At 42.2% G+C, this 19,076-nt stretch overlaps 2 protein-coding genes across 2 annotated transcripts in view; one reads left to right on the forward strand and one right to left on the reverse strand.

The window, feature by feature from the left end:
- Window positions 1-15,666, reverse strand: map3k19 (mitogen-activated protein kinase kinase kinase 19; the record flags this gene model as incomplete). Its single annotated transcript, XM_084544542.1, has 16 exons — window positions 1-142; window positions 570-778; window positions 890-1,142; window positions 1,265-1,503; window positions 1,717-1,821; window positions 2,269-4,515; window positions 4,750-4,915; window positions 5,714-5,836; window positions 6,451-6,539; window positions 7,764-7,907; window positions 8,886-9,067; window positions 10,785-10,900; window positions 11,016-11,170; window positions 11,728-11,922; window positions 12,651-12,874; window positions 15,489-15,666. 16 exons carry the CDS (start codon window positions 15,664-15,666, stop codon window positions 13-15), a joined length of 4,755 nt encoding a protein of 1,584 aa, XP_084400668.1. The 3' UTR covers window positions 1-12.
- A 1,785-nt stretch (window positions 15,667-17,451) lies between these two features.
- Window positions 17,452-19,076, forward strand: part of ramp1 (receptor activity modifying protein 1) — a gene marked incomplete at both ends in the record, with an annotated part of 58,735 nt that continues 57,110 nt past the window's right edge. The window contains one exon of the mRNA XM_084544499.1: window positions 17,452-17,509. Coding sequence (XP_084400625.1) covers window positions 17,452-17,509 — 58 coding nt within the window. The remainder of the gene's footprint in view (window positions 17,510-19,076) is intronic.

Below are 19,076 nucleotides of genomic sequence, written 5' to 3' on the forward strand. Positions count from 1 at the left end.
ATCTTAAGCCCCCTAACCACACGGTCCCTCAGGGTGACCACAGCAATGCTTTCTCTGTTTTTCCCAAGAGCTGTCGGTTTCATTTTTAGGGATGAAGGAATGCTTCAGCAGCTGGTCAGCCGATGGCCGTAGTCTCTGGTCACTGGAGTTGAGAGGAAATGAATAAACATTAAGTAACATGCCTATAAACAGAATATAACAGAATTGTATTGATAGCTTAGTAATGGTTTCGCATTAATCATTTACTAATCAAGTTTCCGGAATGACTGTCCTCGTGCCCTCCAGAATCCGTGCTTCAGAACTGAAGTTGTCAAGTCTGAACTTCTAAGTTTGCGTATATGATACTGATAAATGCCGTGATTATCCCTGCTCGGAGCATGCCATGATACACTGCCATGTTTCTACAGTAGTCCAATCAAACCAGTCACTGATCCTTGATACTTGACATAGTAAAATCAGTGGATAACCCACAGAATTAGATAATGAATAAAGGTGTATGTGAACGGCATTTGTCATACACTGCAAAGGAGAAGATGTTTTCACTAGCAATTGATCACTACAGGTCTCACCTTGTCAAGCAGATTTTTACAAACTCCTTGGCATTATCCGAGAACCCTTCCGGTAAAGAGGGCATCAACCCTCTCTGAGCTCCAATGTAGAATAAGGCTGCCATCTTGTCCATGTGTGCCAGTGGTGGTTTCCCTGTGGCCATTTCAAACACTGTGCAACCCACGCTCCATATATCTGACTTTCTGCCATATCCTGTCTCATTGATTACCTTAACAATGAGAAAGGTGGACAATCAGTTGAGAAAGACAGAAAAGACAATTTAAGGTCAGTGAAATAGTTAACAAATACAAACTTAAAAAAAAATAAGAGACAGTCTAACCTCTGGTGCCATCCAGTAAGGAGTGCCATGGACTGATTTGAGGATGTCTCCACTGTTGGAAGCTGTGTGGTTAAAGCAACTGAGGCGCCGTGCACAGCCAAAGTCTATGAGCTTGATAACACCAGTTGGCATCAGCATGACATTATTTCCTTTCAAGTCCCGATGGATCACCCTGTTCAGGTGAAGATAGGCCACCCCTTCAAGGATCTGATGAGTATATAAAGATAGGACTCGTTCTGGCAGTGGTCCAAATCTGAGGGGAGAGCAAATTGTATTAAAGGCACCTGTAAATAAACTTCTGGTCATAAATAAGGCAAGCACTGTTTCAACAGAAAAGTCAAGGTCAGCAGTCAGATGATTTTGAATCAACCTTACCTGTGAAGGATGCTAGCAATGGATCCTCCTGGGATATATTCCATGAAGATGGAAACCACATTCTGACAAAGCAAGGTCCCCAGAAAGCCTACAATGTTAACGTGTCTCAGGGTTTTGAGCAACTCCACCTCCCCTTGCAGACGAGTGTATTCTTTCTTTGCAGTGTCGGGGTCAGAGGAATCTAGGTTCACCTGCTTCACGGCTATCAGCTGGCCCTGACTAGTCAGGCCACAGTATACCTGGTAGGAAGGCAGTACTAGTTAAGGTTGGTCGACATCTAGACCTGCTGTTGTGAATATTTAGGTATTTGTGAAAGGTTGATTTGCAATGCATGACTGTATGAGAAACTTTTCATGGTATGATAAAGGTAAGTGACAAGATCTTCAAAGTCTAATATCTGCTTTAGTGCATTTACAGTGCTTTACTTTGCTCTAAAAAAACTGCATGCTTACTGTGCCATAGGCGCCCCTGCCAAGTACTTCACCCTTGGTCCATGTGATGGTGTCATCTACAATCAATCCACATCCAAGCAGAGCACCATTGTCTATTGAAGCAAACTGCAATAAAATATATTAAGTAAGAGATAGGAGAGTAACTGAGACCAATTAGAGTCGCCATGCATAGGGAACTGAATTATCAGCTGAAAATCCATCAGGAATTTATGTCATATGAGTATTTTAAACACATTTGGATACAGCAATCTTTTGATTGAAAAAGTGATTTGATGCCATTCATAAACGCTTCAAAAGGCTTTATACAATCTTTTCCCACATGCAATAAGACCTGGAAACAGTTTGATGAGTATAATTAGTTGAGTCCCCCTTAAATAAAGCCCAGATACAGAGATGGTAGGTGTCTTTGTATATGGGGCTAAAATAAAATACATATTTAAGATGAGAAAAAGGAAGCCTTAAAAGGCAGACTCTCTGTAATAGTAGTAGTTAGTGTTAATACATGACAGTATTTTATGATAATGACATTGTTTTTTTTCTCACTAAACTTACCTTAGGAAATGTATTTTGTCCAGATACAGGTTGACCATCTTGCCTGTTGGACTCGTTATCGCTCTGTTCATGGTTTTCTGGCAGTGGGCCTATGGATACATCCCTCTCATCCAACGTGATTAGCTCCTCTGCCAGACATTGGAGCAAGTCATCCGTAAGTGGCCCATCCCCCGCCTCATCCAGAAACTTCTGGTAAACTGGTGACATAGTGGTGTGGCTATTGCTGCTAGAAGATGCCCATGTGTTGACATTCGACTGTTGCAACGCAGCATCTAGAATTGGCCCCTTAGAGTTTTCCGTAGATGAATTTACTGTTGTTTCCTGCATATTCATTTGCATGTGGCTACAATCTCCAGCATGACTGGACGTTGTTGGTGTAGTCAGAGTTTTGTCATCCGATTTCAACGTCTCAGACTCATATCTAGAGAGAGCCTCGTCTATGGTAGATAACATATGACCTTCACCCTTTTCTTCTATACTATCATGACAAATGTTAGCATCCTTAGCAGGAACTACATCAGCCTCTTGTTTTGCAATATTCTCAGTTTTGTAGATGCTCTTCTTTGACATTGGTGTGAGGTGTGACTTCATCCTGGGCTGAACAGATTTTGCTTTGCTTTTAGCGGAAACTACCACACTGTCCCCAGGGCTTCTCCTCAACTTGCTTGGTGTTGGTTTCAATGGCCGCTGCTTGACTTTGTGGTTTTGTTGTGTCTTCCTAGATGGTGCACACTGCACTTGTCTCTCTGTAAGTTTCTCGCAAGAGCTGGACACCCGGAGGTTTTCATAGACAGGACCAGCAAACATCTCATAGATGGCAGGTCCTTGATCCCCACTCTCTATCTGCTGAAACATGTCTTTGTAGCTAATGAGGTCCACAGCAGATTTAGACCTTGGGGTTTTCCCCAGTCCACATGGTTTCTTCAACTGTTGGGCACTTTTCAGCTCCCTCCCTGATGTGTGCTGTTGAGTTCTGTTGTCAGGATTGTCTTTTTTGCTCTGTGCATAATCAGTAACTTTCTTTCTTGGCGATGGGGTGCTGGTGTTACGGTGAGTGCTTTTAACAGACTTAATCTTAGATTTTACTTTAGATGCTGTGCCCTCTCTACTGACCTTTAGCTCAGGGCCTTTCCTGGTTTTATCTTTAACTTGTGTGCAAAGTGAGGAGTACTTCAGATTGCTTTTGGACTTATTTCTTTGATCTTTTTGTGCTAGCATGTAGAAGGATTGATTAGTTTGATAATTTGCTGTCAGTCCACATTTGGTCTTTTTCTCTTTGTTCTGGGCAGGCTTTATGGCTTTAAACATCTGCTCGCCTCTCTTGGGATCCACATCGACCAGATTAAGGTGCACATCTGCTGTAACAGACTGAGTTTTCTCCAAAGCAGTGCTGGTGTCTAACTTTGCATCTGCTGCACTAGTAACAGCTGGTATGTCAACCTTGGATTCTTCATCACATTCCTTTATTGTTAGTTTCATGTTTGTGTAAATCCAGTCAGAGCGTGTGGTAGCATCACCTTGGTCATTCACAATGAATGTAATTCCACAACTAATCTCAGTCTGTGGTTGTGTAGTGCAGCCCACATCATTCTGTTCCTCCGTAGACTCTGATGTGATAGGTACATTCTTCACAGTGTCTCCTTTTTGTGCATAGTTACATACTACTGAGAGCCCGTTGTCAGCAGACTGTTTAGTATATTTTATATTGGTTACTTTATGTTGGAAGTTCGTAGAGTTTTCTGTGCTGTGATGATCATTTGTATGCCTGAGAATTACTTCTTCCAGGTTATGTGCTGATCTGTGGATCAGTGCAACATGACTGATCCTCGACTGGACTTTTAAATCCAGCCCTGTCGCAGTAACCAGATCAGCCTCAGCAGAGCTCACAACCTCTGAATGCTGCAACAGCCTGTCCCTGAACAACTTCAGATTACTGTCCTCATAAACTCTCTCATGTATGTCTCTGTCATCCTCATCCTCAAGCTCCAGGTCAATGGAGCTGTGGCTGCTGCTGCTGTTTGACCCACTCTCCTCACTGCCAGCCTTAGTGGTAGGAGGGCCATTGCGTGGGCTGCCCCAGAATGGGCTGTCTCGCCTCAGCTGTGTCCTGGAGCAAAGAGGGCTCCTGCTGATGGGTTTCAGGGGAACACGTTGCCTTAGTCCTGGCAGAGCTGTGCTGTCCCTGGGTCGGCATTCCAAGGGTGCCAAGAGCTTGGGTGTTCGGGTATGCAGAGATGGCAAGAGACCCTGTGTAAACCAGAGAGGTCAGTGGTTATGACCACCCAACAGCGAAGTAGATACTATTAGGGGCAGAACAAAAAGTGAATGTACATAAATATAAGCCAAATAAGTGAAACTTACATTTTGTTCATTCACAGAATTTTGAGATCCCAGTCCTTCAAGCAAGGAGAAATTTTACAGTTAACATGTATCATCAGCAACATTACAATATTTAATTATTTTGTCACTGTAAGGGTATTACAGATACATACGGGTTTGGATGTGTGCCCTGGCCTGCATCATAGTGTTTGAGCCCAGTTGTGGTTCCATGATGCTCGGTGCTGATTGGCTGAGCTGGCTGACCTCTGCAATAGACAGCAGGCTGTGGGCCGGAGAAGATGCAACAACCACACTTCTTGTTCTCGGTCTGCTGGGGACACATCAGATCAGAGATTTTTACTTCACCATAGCAAAAACAAATTGCAAACAAATTGCATATAATGTAGCAATTATTTTAAATTATTGGGTTTGGATTAATATAATTATTTTTCACATTTAACAGGAGTGGGGCTAGGAGCAATTTAGAAAAGGGTCTTGTATCATGTTGTTATGTATTATTTGTATTTTAATCTTGTCTGAGGTCCACATTCACTCAGAAATCTGTATTTTCATTTTATCTGTTTTCATTTTATCTGTTTTCATGAGGCCAATCACAGTCTTCCGGAGGGGGTGGGTGTGCTAGAGCCTATCCCAGCTCTCATTCGGTGAGAGGCGAGGTATACCCTGGACAGGTCTCCAGCCTATTGCAGGGCAGAGAGACAGACTACGGCCAATTTAGAATCACCAATTAACCTAAAGAGCATGTCTTTGGACAGTGGGAGGAAGCCGGAGTCCCCGGAGGGAACCCACACAGACACAGGGAGAACAACAGCCCCAACTTTCTGATGTATTCAAACCCAGGACCTCTTGCTGTGAGGCACAGTGCCACTCCTCCTTGCTAATTATCCAAAACATTTATCACGGCCTTAGTAAGTTTTGCATTTATGTCTTTATGTCTTTGCATATTATTATATAATGTGGGTGTGGACCTGAGGGGGTCCCATGCTTGGCACCAAAGATGAATTCAATAGTGACAGCTCCTATAGACATACAACTATACTAACAGAATTTGGGGTTACAATATTATTGTAAAACACTTATGTAATGAGTCAAGCGGTGTAAATACCTGTCTGAGGGGGGTGCTGGCTGGCAGGGGGTCCTGGTACTCAGCAGGCCAGATGATGATGCAGGATCAACGTGGTTCCAGTGTCTGCCCTTGTTGCTCAAACTGGGCAGAGACAAACCTCTGCTGAGGATAAGAGGGGAAAACACAGAAAGAGTCTGACTGGTTAATCTTGACTGTGGAGGCAGAAGAGAGTACATGTATGGAGTTAGTTGGGAATCAACTGAGCCCACACGGAAAGAACCTATATAAACATATAGGTTTTAATGTAGGTTTTGAATATATGTGACATACATAAAATTGGCCGTTTTCATATATACGCATATATGCTATATATATGCCGCATATATGTTATCATATATGCGGCATATATGCACAGATAAACTGCATATATATAGCATATATGCGTATATATGAAAACAGCCAATTTTATGTATGTCACATACATTCAAAACCTATATTAAAACCTATATGTTTATATAGGTTCTTTCCGTGTGGGAAGAAATTCTCATTAAGAATACAAATCAACAAAAGTACAAATGTCTTTGAGTTTATTTCTTTGTGCTAAGCCTCACATCTCTTCCTATTTCTGGAAGCTGGTGCTATGAAATTAGAGACTAGCTGAAAGACCTTTATTCTCCTTGGAGAGCTTGGACTTGATTCAGCGGTGAGAGCTGCTCATAACAGACAATGGCCTGATTCACAGGGGCCCCCTCTCCCCCCGTCTCTGTGTTTCTAACCTGTTTGTGTAGAACAGGTTGTCCTCTGGACATGGTGACAGGTGCCTGCGTACAGGTCTGTCCATGTAACCGGATAGGACACTGTTCCTCTGTTGTGTAAAAGTAAGAGGCGTTTGTTGACCAGCACAGGAGGAGTGTATTGCGTATACAAGAGGCGGTGTGTTGGTGGGGGGGTTGGAGTGTTAACTGTATGCACATAAGATGTTTGTGTGTAAGCATCTGCTTGTAGTTACGTATGAACAGATGTGTCCACAGGAGTCAGCCCTGTCAGTACTATCAGCTCAGTACCATCGCCTTGTAAATTACTTTCTTTTCTATACAGCTCACACACGTAAAAAAAAAAAAAGGCCGCATTTGAGAAATTTTGAGTTTTGTGTGTGTGTGTAAATAGATTGTGGGATTTCACCATACACACCTGCTTCCCCTCCCTGCGTCCTGGTAGGCTTGCCTGATGTCTCTCAGTGTTTCCATGGCGTTTTGGAAACAGGGGGAGATCCCCTTATCTGCTCCAGACACACACAAGCACACACAGTTACACCCACCATTCCTGTAGGTCCACTGTATTCTCGCAGTCTTCATCAGAAACTCAGTTACATACTACATTTCAAAAGGGTTAAAGACCAGCCTTAAAGGGGTCTCTGATTATAGCACCGTTTCTGTTTCAAAGCCACATCATAACACTACAATAAGTTTTTTGGTCAGTAAAACTACAATTTTTTAGACCACACCTACCTTTTTCCCACATAAACAACGACATTTGTACACGTCAATACTCATTATGAAGAAAACATCCGTCATTACCTGTTTCTAAGCCTGTTGGTCCCCTCGGCTCCCGTGCTGAGACCACTTCACAGGGTTCATAATCTCTCCACTCATCATTAAAACCCTAATAATCACACTTTTATTCTAATTTTGCCCTCAGTATTTTCTACCTATTATTCTACCTCATCGTTCTCTCTCGTTCTCTGCATCCCTGTCTGTAAACCAAGCTGCTGTGGCTGAGGTAAAAGACGTTTCAGGCAGGTTTCTCAGCTGAGAGGTTGTATTGTGTGTGAGACCCCTCCCATGCAGTCACGCCTCCTTCAACCCACCCCCCCTCTCCCACTTTGAAGGTGATTTGATCTCATGGCCTATTTGGGATGCTGACCATTATGCTCCTTTGTTAATGTAAGGCTTTGCACTGTTTGGAGAAGGTAGCTGGCACCTAAGGCACATTTAGCATCACCACACAGGGAGGCACTTTATTGCTGATTAATGTTTGTTGAGTTTTAACTCTTTTAAAACAAGGACACAACATTTTGTTTTATTCCTACCTTAGAAGTACTACATTTTATTTTCTCAGAGCCCACCAGGTCCACACCACTAAAACCCCTGAAGCCACACAAAGAGCCCTTACCTCGGCTGAGATCTTTATGACGGTCAGATAGAGGAGAACGCCCCTGAGACTCTGGCACTTCCTGGACAGAACAAAGAGGTGAGCAATTCATTGATTACATCTTTCTAAGGGATGCTGGCAGAAGCTCTGCAAGATGGAAGCACCACAAATAATATATATATATGTTTACATTTTCAACTGGGAATATAGAATGCTCCTAATCTTTATATATATATATATTTAATTTCTTGTGATTCTTCTCATTTATTCTGTATGCAAAGCAAGCAGAGTTTATAAGACAACCAAAACATGCTAACAAACCACAACTGTCTTTGGTAATGTCAACTGCGACTGTGGTGTTTTTAAATGTTGCTTTTAAATAGCTGTCCTGGTGGTATCAAAAATCAAACTACAGCATGTAGAGGTGAGCTGGTGTAATACTAAAATGCTTGCACTGCTGTTTGGGCTGTTAGGAAAGACCCCAAATAATTTCTGATCAACTTCAGATTGACATTTTACAAAAGTGTCCTGGTGGTATTATGACTGGGCTCGGCTCTAGTTTTTAGTTCTTGTAAATGTACAGCAGACAGACTCACATCACAACGGAGTGCGTCAGGGGAACTCTAGGATACATACACTACAGGTTTTCCTCATAAACCACCTGCTCTTCAGCTCCAGCTAACCAGCTGCCTGCTTGTCTGCTCCCTCTAAGAGGACGTCCACAGCACTGTAGTATGGCGGCTCAGGGTCAGCTACACAAAGCAGCCAACCTCCGCACACACTCCAAGCACACAGGCGCACACAGAGAGCCTATTACTGGTCCACATATTTGTCTTCTGGTTGACCACTCCTTGCCAGTTGGCCCGTGTGTTTGTTAAATGTGGCTACTTGAGACCAACAGGCTGCACTCACACACATATGCTTAAATGCAACATTGCCAGTTACATGGTGGATATTTACAGTGTAGATTATGGGTGAAATTACTGAATACTTAGATAAATCAATTAGTTACTGTGTTTATTCTTTAAATGCCAAACCAGAGATACTATTTTTCACTTACCCCAGTGTGGCTGTAGAGTAGAAAGTGGTGTTGATCGGTCGGTGTCTGCGTCGGGGAGGCTGCTGTTGAATTATTAGAATAAAGGCTCTCGATGTCCAACTCTGTGTCTGAATCTCCAAAGTCTGAGTCCAAATCCTTGCATGAGTGTTTCTCCAGGGCCAGGGGTGACACAGGGACAGCAACTACACAGAATCAGAGGACAATTTAAGCCTTTCTGGCTGCTGCTGATACCTAAAGGAGCAAAAACAAAACAGTTTTCTGCCAGCAGAACAACAACGAATACACGTTCGGGTCCGCACCCCTTCTCCCAGTGCTGTTTACACAAGGTGGGGGATTAGAAGCAGTAAAAAAAAAAAAAAAGAGTCAGAAAATAACTTCCTGTGTTTTTTCTTCTCTATTTAGCCATCCCCTCTGTGCCACCTTGTTTCTGAATCGCCATCCTTAACACTGACTCTGACCCAGAGACATATGAAGGTTCTTAGCAGAGTGGTCCCTCACACATACACAAACAAGCCTTTCTTATAGCTCCCCACGTAAGGGCGGGCTTTGAGTACAACTCCAGCGGTTTTACACTGAAAAACAGGATTATGAAAGAACTTGGTATGCCATTTGTGTGTGTGTTTGTGAGAAAGACAAAGAAATAAAGCATTTGTGCTCACACACCACCATGAATAGGAGGATCTATTTACATTTTGTACATATATGTACGCGTATATGCTGCGAGGGCATTGTTCACAATCACAGTTGTTCATTTATTTGTGCAGCATTATACACAATAATAAATTAACAGTACAATTAAAAAAATGCCAAGGTTGTTACTTAGGGTTTTTTCAGGCCATGAGTTGTTTGTGACTGTATGGAAGAAATGGGAAGAGAAAAGATAGTAGCCAACCATTTTATAGAGCATAGCTTGTCGCCAGAATCCCTTTCATCTCACAAAAACTGTAAATAACTGAATAAAGTAATCAGATTATGATTATTGTGAAAGAAACATAACTCGATAATCCTACTTTCACAAAGCAAATCACATGAACTGCTGCATTTAGGGAATTTTCTCACAGCTTTAAAGCGGCATTAAAAGATAAATCTTTGGTCACTTTGGGGCAGCTAAAAAAAAGCTCTTAACACAACACTGACATTTTATCACCTTATTAGACAGACGCCTTCTCACACAGACTTTCCTTTCAACACCTCTGGTTTCAACTGTTACTGGTTTCCGCAGACCCTTGAGGGAAATAGCAGCTGAATTTTCCACTGTGTTCAAAAGGCTAGAGCTTTGTCTGCCATTTGGAAAAGAGAAAATTTATATTTAATTAATTTGAGCATTACTGATGAAACGCTTGCTGCTTCTAAAACTGAAACAGCTGAGAGGGGTCAGATTGAACTGTAGTCAAGGGATAAAGATGACTAGTAGCCTAATGTCTACAGAAAAACGTACAAGTCTCTGGGTCTGTTATCTATTTCCAATGGGAGTTATCAACAGGAGCATAGCAAAATGCCTGCGGATGCAATTGGATGGGCCCACAACGAATCTCAGCAATCAAACAATTTGATGTAGTGCTGCTAAGCAGCTGGTGTAGTATTAAAATGCTTGCACTGCTGCTTACGCTGTTAGGAAAGACCCAAACCATCTCTGATCAACTTCAGATTGACATTTTACAAAAGTGTCTCCAAGGTCCTCCTCTTTACAGTCATATCAAACCTGCTCCTCATTAGATAAGGTCAGTATTAAGGTTACTATTGTCCCTACACTGGCCAGGAGTTAATCTGTTTGAACGAGAGGCCAATACACACCTAAATTGCCTAAACCACATAAACCAAACAATTGTATGTCTACCAAGTCATGCTCATTGACACAATTGTCTTCTCTCCATATGAGGTTTGCATGTGTGTGTATACCTGTATGACTTAAAGCCTCAATCAGCATGTGAATGATCTCCTCCATCAGAGAGCTGTTGAGATTAGCAGCGTAGTGGAGAGCAGAACAGCCATTGGCATCTCGTGTCCGCAGATCACTGATTGAGATCAAATTTTAGACATTAAAAAAGGTTTTCACATTGCACATAAATCAAACTTTTTAAGAACCCTAAGTTCCTTTGTGTCTAAGCTGAATTTCAAGTGCTTTCTTACGCAGAGGATTCCAGCAGCTCCTTGATCACCTCCACAGGTCTGTGTTCCCATGGCAGTCGTGCCGCCATCCCCTCGAACAGGTCGATGTCCCTGACAGCTAGCATCAAAGCCGTCTCTCCGTTGGTGTTTGGGACATTCACATCCACCCCGTCTATCTGAGATTGGATGTTGCTAATTACACCAATCAGGCATAACATTATGACCACCTTCCTCATATTGTGTAGGTCTCCCTTGTGCCTCCAAAACAGTTGTGACTCATCAGAGAATGGACATGGGCCTTCATGGGCCATTTTTGCTATTCAGAGTCCACTCCTCATCCCATCCAGATCTCCAGCATTCTCTTCTTCTCATCAGATCTCACACCCTCTAGAGCCGGTGGGGTTTCCTATACTAGACGTTGCCTTCACCTACCCCCATCAAATATCATGATGCCATGATTGGTTTTATAAAACTGTCTTCTTGTGTTTTTTCAAATCCATTTTTGCTTCAGCTATGTAACATCATCCTGCTTCTAGCATCATCTGGAGGCATTAGAGAAAGTACATTGCTAATAAATTATGATAATGATTAATATCAACACTCATCACTCATAAACACAACGCCTCACGTGTTTTGTAATGGGAAAACTTTGTTGTTGCTCTTATTGTGCTGCCTGTTCCCATCTGGGATATCCTCTAACACTCAGGTGGGAGTGTGTATGAGGGAAACTTACCAGCAAGTGCTGCAAGGAGTGCATGTCTCCCTGCCAGGCAGCCTGCAGCAGCCGCGTCTGGGGGGGCAGATGAGGCCGTGACATCCACCTCACCATTTTTCCCTGGAGCTCAGGTGAGCTTACATGGAGGGCTGTCTGCTTTCTGCAGTTACACAAGGTCAGATCAGCCTCGGTCCTCAGCAGCTGCTGCACCACCTGGAGAGAACACCAGTCAATAAACCATAAAGGAAGTTAAGCAGACATTAACAAGGGAGTGAAGTGTGATTTGAGAAGTGAAACTAATTATCTTTATCAATAAACTGAAGCTGTCTGGATGCGGAAATGACTGTTACTGCTCACTTTATGTTTTTAGACATTTTCTTGAACTTGTTTTTGTGTCAGTGCATTTTTGAAAACACACACAAAAAAAAAAAAACGGTTCCAATTTTAACTCATCTCCTTTCAAAGGGGGAGTGTCTCTCCCGTGATATTGCGAAGTTGTGTTTGTTTTGAACATGGCTCCCCGGGAGGATGCAGAAGAGTTAACTAAAGAGCAAGATCTAGGTCACATGGACCTCCCATGCACGTAAACACATGTCATTGTTATTGAGTGGAAAAATACACGCAAATGTTTTGATCCTCCAGTCCTCATTTCAGACTGTTGGGTAAGGGTAACCCTGACCACCCTAGCCACCATACAACAGACAGACAACGGAGCACCTTTTTTCCAGAAGGCTCAGACATCTTTGTTGTCTCAAAGAACGCTACAGGAAATCTTTCCTGCTTCGAGCCATCAGTCTGTACAACTCCTCATCTGTGTGTGTCTATCTCATGGCAAACACCTAACAATGTACTGATGCTGGTTCAGCTTTGGAAATGGAGCAGGATTACAACAGACTATCCACATAGCAAATTCTGTATCTCACACACACACAGTAACTTGCCTCAGTCGCGCCTTTACGACAGGCGCTGATTAAGGGAGTGCATCCTCCTTCCTCCTCATCCTCAGTGTTGGAGACTTCCACCTCCTCATGTCTCTCCACCTCTGGTCTGAAGCTCATTACCAAAGCCATCTCTTCATTTTCTTCCTCCATCTCTCTTTTCTGCTTCTCATTGTTGTCCTGTCTCCTCTTGATCCCTTCCATATCTCCCAGCCTCCCGGTCCGACCTGTGTGAACAGAAGCCGATAAGCAGTGTAGGGTCCGAGCTGTGAGTTTGAGTCTGACCAGGTCGGTGCCAAAATGAATGAGAAAGGAAAAAGAATTCAAACACAGCTTCAGTTACTCGGTAAGTGTTTTGTGCCCTGTGTCATCGGCAGTCTGTGTGTTTGTGTGATTATTCCTGTGATGCTAGCCCTGTGATGTAAGTCTCAAGTGACATACCTGCTCCCTGCAGAAACAAGCTCAGAGGAATGGATGATAGGAAATATTGCCTCACATTATTAGTGCTGCATTGTCAACATGATATAGGAGTACGTCAGTATGCATTAAATGAGCCCACCAGTGATGGCGCACATATGCAGGAACTCATTATGAGCCCCCATGTAAGCCCTTAATAGAATATGAACATTTAATTAATAGTTTATTACACACTATAATGTGACTTTATGCAGCTTTTAGGACAAGTTTAGGTGTTGGCTAATGTGCAGTAGTTATCAACATTACAAATGTATGTATATGTGAGGCCTGTAAGCTCAAATTATTCTTTAAAGTCTGATTTAATGTTTGACAAAATATCAAGAAATGGCTGAATTTCTATTATATATACATGTTAAAAGCAATATAAATTAAAAATGCATTACAAAGGTGACATAAGGATGATGTACGTAAATTTATATCAGCTATCAGGAGCCCTATAAAAGTCCAGCAATCACAAATGACAACAAAACCATGATATAAACTGTTCTTTACTTACTCTTGTCTCATTAGTTTCGACTCGTTCTAACTAATCCGGCCGTGTGTCTTGTCCAGCCTTTCTGTGGACGTCTGACAAGCAAACCTTTGATCCTTTTCAGCAGACTCTCTACTCTAGTGTTTCCTCTCTGCTTTTTTTGTCCTTCATGCCTCCAGCCGTACGTTTACATTTGGTTGCCTTGGAGACGGTCAGAGAGACAGGCAGGAAAGCTGTGGTTTTAAAATGCCAGCAGGCCGTTTGTTGCCTGACGCAACCAAACAAAGTGAGACCCGGTCTATCAGCGCTTTTTAATGCCATGAGGTCTAATGTGGAGTGATCCTGTTGCAGCTTGTATTGAGAAGTGCTGCCCACTTTGTTTTTATGGTGGGAGGTGTCACAGCCGGGTGTAGCGCTACTGCTGGTTTACTGGAAATATGTGTATGAGCACCATACTGTACAAGCAGTCACTGAATTTATTAATGAAATGCAATTGAACCTTCAGGGGGGCTGGAACATCAGACCAACCTCAGAGCTTTGTTTAATACTAATGCAGTATATTTCAGTAATATTCATACTACATTCCAGACAACCTCTTTTTGGACAGGTTTAAACTGCACACTAGGTCGTTCAATAAAAACCCTGTTGAACTTGGCAACACTGATCAAAGCTCAGCAGTCGGGTGTGATCTGTTTTGTTGACAATCACACCCAACTGTGAGGTGATCTAACACTACACCGCTGCTCCACAGCTGTGTGAATGTGTCTAAATTGAACAGTTATTCAAGAGTTAGGTGGTGGACGTAGAATAGTTTCTGCAGAAAGTTGGTGGAGCCTTTTTAAACACATGGATTCTCTGCTTAAGAAATGACCTTGTTTCATTCTCCTGCTCTGTCTATATTTTTATTTTCTTCAGTCTGATAACATGCACGTGTACAAAGCAGTCTAGAAACCGTGTTTCTCCTATTTATGGCAAAGCAATCAGTGTTCTTTAAGGTCTATTTCTCCATGGTACCTAAATGTTCTGATAGAGACTAGGAAGCATCCAGTCACCTTCTCTCAGGTTGTAATTCTGAAACCAAATAGATGGTTGGATAGGAATGGTGATGTGAATAGTGAAAGTTAGCCTATTTTGACAGTGAAGTACAAGTAAATTATGAAAATGCTTACACTTAATGAACTATGCTTTTAGATAAGATTTTATGAACAACTTGAAATTTCTTAGGAAGAAAAGGTGCAATTTCAGCACATTGCTGCCATCTACTGTTTATTTCTGGGCCTCAGTGTTGCGTTATGTCTGCAACTTTTACTAAAACAGTGCGACCCCTAGTGGCAAAGTTAAGAATAGCAGATAGTTTTATTTGAATAACTGCAGTTCACGCCTTCAATGTGATTTTTGTGCTTTGAAAAATCATTCCGCAGGCTAGACTGAGCCCTCCAACCAGCTGGTTTTGGACCGCTAGCCGTATGTTTGACACCCCTGATCTAGAATAGCTTGCATTCGCTGAATAGAATTTGATTCTGTCACATCTGTGAGCCCTTGTGTGATGACTTTATTTGATCACATTGTTTTTGCTTTTTTAGTCCTAGTTCGCTGCATTGAATTGATGATTGAATATGTAGAAGAGATCTTTTTGAACCCCCCTTTTTCAAACATCCTCAACACTAACACTATGATCAGTCCATTTCTGTGACATCTGCCTCTGTTTCATTTTGCATTGCGTTTTGTGCTGTGGTGTCTTTATTTCTGGGTCTTTTGAAATGTTTTAGTTGCACAAACCAATCTCACTTTTGTTTTTCTTCTCTCCTTTTTTTTAATTGACGTATTTTACCTTAATCATTCCATTCTGTTGCCTCCTTTGTGAAGCCTTATTTGAGGAACTCTCTTCTTACCGCTGAAGGACCTGATTTGTGAGGCCTGTTGCGAAGTGAGAGGGTTGCTCTTTTTCCTCAGGTCCTGACCCTCCGTCAGTGGGAGAATGATGTGACAGGCCGGTTTTCCGTTCCACCGTCTCACTTTCTGGGCTTTTGCCATCTGTAGGCGTCTCCTGCACTTCTGATACTGTGCCATTATAAAGCCACTCAATGGTGTCTGCCAGAGAATGAAACACCTTTGTGGACGAGTCACCTTTAGACATTTTGAATGTGCATTTGACACTGGGCTCAAAGTAAAACTGCAAAGAGAGACGCTGTTTATACACTGCAAAGGACATAAAACGTTGTACATTTTCAGATTCATTAGGGCAAAAAGACTTTAAAGTATTTTAAAAGGGCACAACGCAGAGTATGTTTTTTTTATCACAGTGGGAAAACAATATCAGACATTAAATTGCGTGCTTGCTCTTACTGGTGTTTCACCATTTTTTAATCATAACTTGAATTTTGGTGCCTTGTACATTCATGAGACATGGGCAGTGCAGATCCAAATATAAGATGCTGGTTTGCTGCAGTGTAATGTAGTGAAAAAATACTTCTGATGTGTTACCTTGTCATGACAACCACAGTGCTCTGTGAATAGCAATGTGCTGCACAGGAGGTACTTTGTTTGTTGGTTACTTCTGCTACAGCTAAACCCAGCTTGCATCATGACACACTGTCAGTTGTACATTACACTTCTGTGTGTTTTCTTTTGCATCAGCACTGTGTATGGTTGCAGCTGTGAGGGAAATGCAGTTCTAATGTGCACTGTTAGTGTGTATGTTGAATGTCCAAAAGTTTAAGTCTAATTCAAAACATATTTACAGAGAAATGTGCGCCATGGTTAAAAAAATACAAAATCAGATTTTATCTCATCAGTAAACAACACAAAACATTTTTTTACTAGCCTTTTGGGCTGTTAAGTGCTCATATAAACAGCTGATTCGTGTAGAGTTTCCCTGTAACGCCCCAGATGACTTCTAGATGGCGATGTCGGACAACTGTGAGCCTTTGAGTCTGAACCAGCGCACAATTCCACCCACTGTATCCCCACTGCACCTGTCCTCAGCCGCGCTTCTCCTTCTCTATCCATCACGTATGGTCCATATATAGGTGTATGTGCTTCACCCTCAGTGTCATGTAGAATGAGTTTCTCAAAGGTTCTCTGTGATGCTACATTAAAGTATGTCGTCGAATGTCTCTTTAACGGAGACTTTATTGGTTTGTATTCTAATTTGTGTGGTCCTCCAAAAGTTTTGTTTGGACTATACATGATAACTTTTCTTAACTTGTTTGTGTGTAATTGCCTGGCTATTTAAAGTTTCTGTTTGCCATGCTTTGGACGCGCCAGTGCACTCAATCAGCCAATGGAAGCGTACCGTGCACAGTCCAGCGCCTCCCCCCTCTCTCAGATCACCCTCGCAACCCCTCCCTGCGCTGTCATATGTTTGGGTCAGTCCTCTGTCCCCGTCCCTAAGAATCAGTCGTGTCCCCGGGAGAAGCAGTGAACCCTCACACAGTCTCTCTCCATCCGTCCCAGCTGGTGCGTCCCGTTGCGCACAGCGCAGTTTCCAACACCGATTGCCAACAACCCTATTGCGCCTTCTGGATTTCTCCAAACCTCAAAACTGGTTCTTGGGAAGATAGCTCCAACTTTAGAACTCAGTATGTTTCGCGTCTGGAAGACATACGATCGGTGACAGGAATACACGGGGGAGTTGAAGTGTAGCAGGAACAAGGACGAGGCTTGGCTCTCCTCCGAGCAGTTTGCGCAAGGTGATACAGTGGAGGCTGTTTGCACGCACGGCCGCATTACATGGATTTCTTCACCAGCAGTCGCGTATGATGTTACCTCTTACTCTTTGAGTTCTTATTAGTTTACATTTCCTTCACTTCCCTGCTGAAACTTCAGTCAGTGGATCCTTTTGAGAGCGACAGGATGGGCTCGCAGACCGGCTCAGCTCTGCAGAAACAGACGCTCCTGTGGTTCATTCTAGGTGAGTTTCACACGCTGTGGCTGCGGTCATGTGTGTAAAAGGGGCTATGAGGCTATGCTATGACTTCAGTGTGGAACATATTGGAGAAAAAAAGTTTAAAAGGTTGACGAAATAGATGCTTCTTGGAAATCAGAGTGAAAGAAATGTTGTTGTTTTTTTCTGTTTGTATGAGCGTTATGGCTCTCTCTGCCTCAGAACCAAAGAGAAGAAGAATCCTTTATTACTCCTGTTTTTTTATTTTATTATTATATTTTATCCGAAGTGTGCGATTTTTTATTTTTTTTTGCAGCTGTGAAGTTTAATGAGAAGTTTGCTGTTCAAACAAAACCATTTCCTAGAATTCCTGTATCGCTTTAGTAAATACCCGCCATGTGGGTTTATTATGCTGTGATAGTTATTAAGGGACTAGTAAAGTTACCTACCACCCTGTGTGCTGTGTAAACACGATCATCTTTGTTTAAAGAACAGCAAAGCACCTCAGTTAGGATGTGTGTGTGTGTGTTTTTTTTCGGGGCTGGATGTGCAGCCCGTTGTGAAAGGACATTTTGGCACATTTTCACTTTCTTTTATTAAATATCTCTGAATGTATTCAGTGATATCCATATATCCATATATTTCCTTATCTGATATTTGGTTTGCTTTTAATACTCCTGTTTTGGAATGTAAAGATAAACCACTTTGTTAATTGATGAACAGTTCTGAACTGATGGTTCTCATAAAAGCATAAAAAGCAACCCTACACCTAGTTTATTCAAATGATCTTTGGTTTGCATGCTACCTCATGCTGACCTGGCAAAAAAGAAAATGAGCTCAGACAGGAGCTGAGTCTCTCCTCTTTGCTTGTGCAGTAGACTTTTAAGGCTATGCTGAAAATGTACAGAGCCAAAAGAAATATAAAATGCAAAGATTATAATCTTTTTTTGGGGGGGAAAGGACAGAAGTGAACCTTATAATGCTTTTTTGTCCCCCCAGGGGAAAAAAATAATTAAATAAAATGTTGATTTTACTGATCTGACATTCAGCTCCAAGTTAACCAGGTCCTGCTGTATTTCCTTGTATATGTCATTTGGATACTAGTCTCCTGTAGGTTCTCACAATGGTGAGCCTGTGATTTCTGAAAATTTTTACATATACATTATTAGTAGAAAAAATGACAAAGGAAAATACAGAATAACTGTCCTTCAATGCTTCTGCTGCATTCCACCCATCCATTCTTACAGAGACCAGAGAGCACACGTTGGGCACCAGGCAGCTATATGTGCCATGGCTGAGGAGGTACTTTACTAAAGGTAACTCAGCCAGAGATAGAGTTGGATTTAAACCACAAACATCACTGTCTCAGATTGGTCTTCCTAACAACTAGCTCATCCAAAACCTTCAACCACAAAGGGACTCGAACCCTCAGTCTTCTGATTAGGCCACGTGGTCACATTTAAGTGTAGTACCCAGCAGTTAACTCACAACGACGGTTCCTAATTGCAGGGTAAAATGCTTTTTTAAAACAATTCTGTATTGTAGATTCATCGGTGCATATATCAGTGGTCTATTTAAAAGCATATATTAGATA

The sequence above is a fragment of the Chelon labrosus genome (assembly GCF_963514085.1).
Source record: "Chelon labrosus genome assembly, chromosome: 5".
Classification (NCBI taxonomy): Eukaryota; Metazoa; Chordata; class Actinopteri; order Mugiliformes; family Mugilidae; genus Chelon; species Chelon labrosus.